Source organism: Perkinsus marinus, assembly GCF_000006405.1.
Source record: "Perkinsus marinus ATCC 50983 genomic scaffold scf_1104296934368, whole genome shotgun sequence".
Lineage (NCBI taxonomy): Eukaryota > Perkinsozoa > Perkinsida > Perkinsidae > Perkinsus > Perkinsus marinus.
The window spans coordinates 125,586-128,457 of NW_003214825.1; the positions used below are offsets into that span (position 1 = coordinate 125,586).

At 46.4% G+C, this 2,872-nt stretch overlaps 1 protein-coding gene across 1 annotated transcript in view; it reads left to right on the forward strand.

The window, feature by feature from the left end:
• Positions 1–637, forward strand: part of Pmar_PMAR022585 (conserved hypothetical protein) — a gene marked incomplete at both ends in the record, with an annotated part of 1,042 nt that extends 405 nt beyond the window's left edge. Inside the window, 3 exons of the mRNA XM_002784896.1 lie at positions 13–105; positions 194–265; positions 542–637. Of these exons, the coding sequence (XP_002784942.1) occupies positions 13–105; positions 194–265; positions 542–637 (261 nt within the window). The remainder of the gene's footprint in view (positions 1–12; positions 106–193; positions 266–541) is intronic.
• Between the last annotated feature and the right edge of the window lie 2,235 nt (positions 638–2,872).

Here is a 2,872-nt window from a genome sequence, read left to right on the forward strand (position 1 = left end):
TGATATTTTCAGGTCGGCAAGGCGGCAGCGGTGACCTTTGGTGTGGTTTTTGTAACATTCCAGGCAGCTGCTCAGGCAGGGTATGTGAATGTTAATTGGGATGCTGTAGGTGGGGCACACCTGAGTCCGGCTCGTGAACTTTAAGATTACAGGATTGCACTAAGAGTTCAACTCCTATTGGTAACTGTATCAGGTTCAGCGTGACGTGATGAGAGGTCTCGACATGGATGGTGACGGCGAAGTTACTGAGATGGACGCACGGGAGGTGAGGAGTCCATCACTTCCATTTATCGTTATCTTCGTCTTGTGACAATTAATTTGCCACATTCGTGTTTTTGCGTTCTGACTTCCTCTAGAACAATAGAAAAGTTATGATTTGGTATTCTATGAAGAGACTCTCTTCAAGACAGGCAACCTGGGGATCGTAGCAAGTAATTCATCGGAAGAATAAGGACATTATGCGTCGGGAGCGTCGTGTTCTGTTAACAAACTCCTTGTTCTATTCACTGTTCGAAAAATTTGTGGGCACTGTTTGTCTCAGGCAGTGGTACGGGCGGTCAACTATCTGACGGAAAACACAGGGATTGCTGCGGGAAGCTTTATGGCTGGCTTCATCCTGGGTGTTAGAAAAGGATAAATGCAAAATTGACCATTGAGCTTTGTGCAATGTTTGTTCATCTATGACGAGTTGAGTACACGGAGTTGATCCTTGGTGCTTGAAGAGTAACGTGAATCAAGCACTTATAGATTAATATATAAATCTATGGAGATGAAGATGATATATAATCCTATGGGAACGAGAATCAGAGTCATCTTTCTCTTGAGGTTAGATTCATATTTATCGCAGAGTATACGATCTACACACTTCCAAAGGGTATGTGGTATGTCGAGAGCTCAACTGGTCGAGGAGAAATCATTTGAACAAAGGACGAACAAACACTGAAAATATGCGAAATGAGAGGATATTTGTTAATTCGGCTTCGTGTTGACTGGCAGTAACTGGCAACAGTGAGTTATCGTAGGCCAGCGTTACAGCTTATTGCCAATGAGGGGAGCATTCAGTCACACGTGCGGGAGAGTGTCACCTGTTGCATTATAACCTACAACGGACAAAATACATGTACTCGGGGGGACCGGCGGGCCCATAATATGCAAGTGCACTGACCTCGTGAGTAATACCTGCCGAATTGGCTACCAGCCCGTGGTCCAACCCGACTGCAGGCTGCGGCCAGGAAATTCGCGATGGAATCGTATATCACGATCCTCAGTACAACATGTGTTAGTTGTACAACTCAAGTCCTTCTTGTCGGGAGGTGAACCTCGAATAGATACGGTTCTAGTTTCGCAGCATACATATCCCTGTCGCACAGGACCGTTCATTTATTTGTGTACTTGAAATGTCACTCGAAGACGATAGTATCCCATCGGCGACTCAGAAGGTCTTGAAAGGTTTGGAAACGGTGTTGGTCGCCGACCAATGGTCGGTGTTTGAAACACCGACCTTCGAGACAGACTTCATATGCTCAGCCATACAGGAGAATGGTATGGCCCGTTCGGAGTTTTGGCTTCCATGAGCGAGAACGGTTGGGAGAAACTGCTTTCGGCCCATCACCAGGAGACCCAGAAAGTCGGCGCTAGCGACCCCCCGTCGCCATCGAACCCTGGTACTGCAGCATCTTCCACGGATCCCGGGACCGATGTCACTCAAAGTCCTACAGCAACTGCCTCACAGCGGGCACTCACTGACAACAACGGCACGAGCGTGACCCAGGTTCAGCTTGTGATGATCATCGCCTGTGCCAGGGCCGCTTCAGCTGAAGCAAGAAGGCTTTTGGAACGTGGCCAGAGAGAACTAGATGCCGCGACTTCGTCATCGTCCGGCCCTCAAGTCAACATCGACAAGCTTGTCAAGAACCTAACCGAGAAACTCGGTATGGTTCCACCTAATATAGTACCGGACGAGAAGGTCATGAACCTACTCTCGAAGTCTAGCAGACTGCTAGTAGCAGTGCGTATGTGGACTTCAAGCTTCTCAACGTCTCTAACTCCAACTCAAATGCAAGGAAAAGTTGAGAACTACTACCACGGGGCTGGTTGTCGAGGTATACGAAGAACCCGAGGGATCCCGCTCGGGCGACAATGGTCTCGTTCTCGACATTATGGGGGCTTGGACAGCGCAGTTTGGTGGATACGTCGCAGGCGTATGTTTGGTCAACGAATATGCAGCGAGCAACATCCTGACATTTCTGTCGCTTAGAGCGACTCGCTTTTGTATTCCCTGGCACGTGCGGTCGACGCCGACAACCCAAAAGCATGTCATCCAAGAAGTAAGCTGGCAGAAAGCTGGTGGTGGACGGCACTATGTTCGTCTCCTTCAGGTGATCTGCGATAGATGAGACTTCCCTCATCAAAAACGCACACTACACCATTTCCCGTGCAAGTTTGACAAGTGAGCAGACAAGAATGACAATGTTACCATCAAGAGTGACAATGAGAATCCAAGTGTGTCACAATCTAAATTTGTTGCAATCAAGATTGACAATGAGAATCCAAATTTGTCACTTTTCTATTTTGTAACAACCAAGATTGACAATGAAAATCCAAGTTTGTCAAAGTTCAATTATCAGTTTGAACCGTATGCCAACATGTCGAGTTGAAGTGTCAAACTTGGATGCGTATTGTCAAACTTGTGTGCGTATTGTCAAACTTGTATGGTCTATTGTCATTCTTGATTGTGATATATTCTGCCGGTGTCAAACATGAATTCTCACTGTCAATCTTGATTGTAACATAATTGAACTTTGAGAAACTTGGATTTTCATTGTCAATCTTGATTGTAACATATCTGGATTGTGACATACTTGAATTCTCA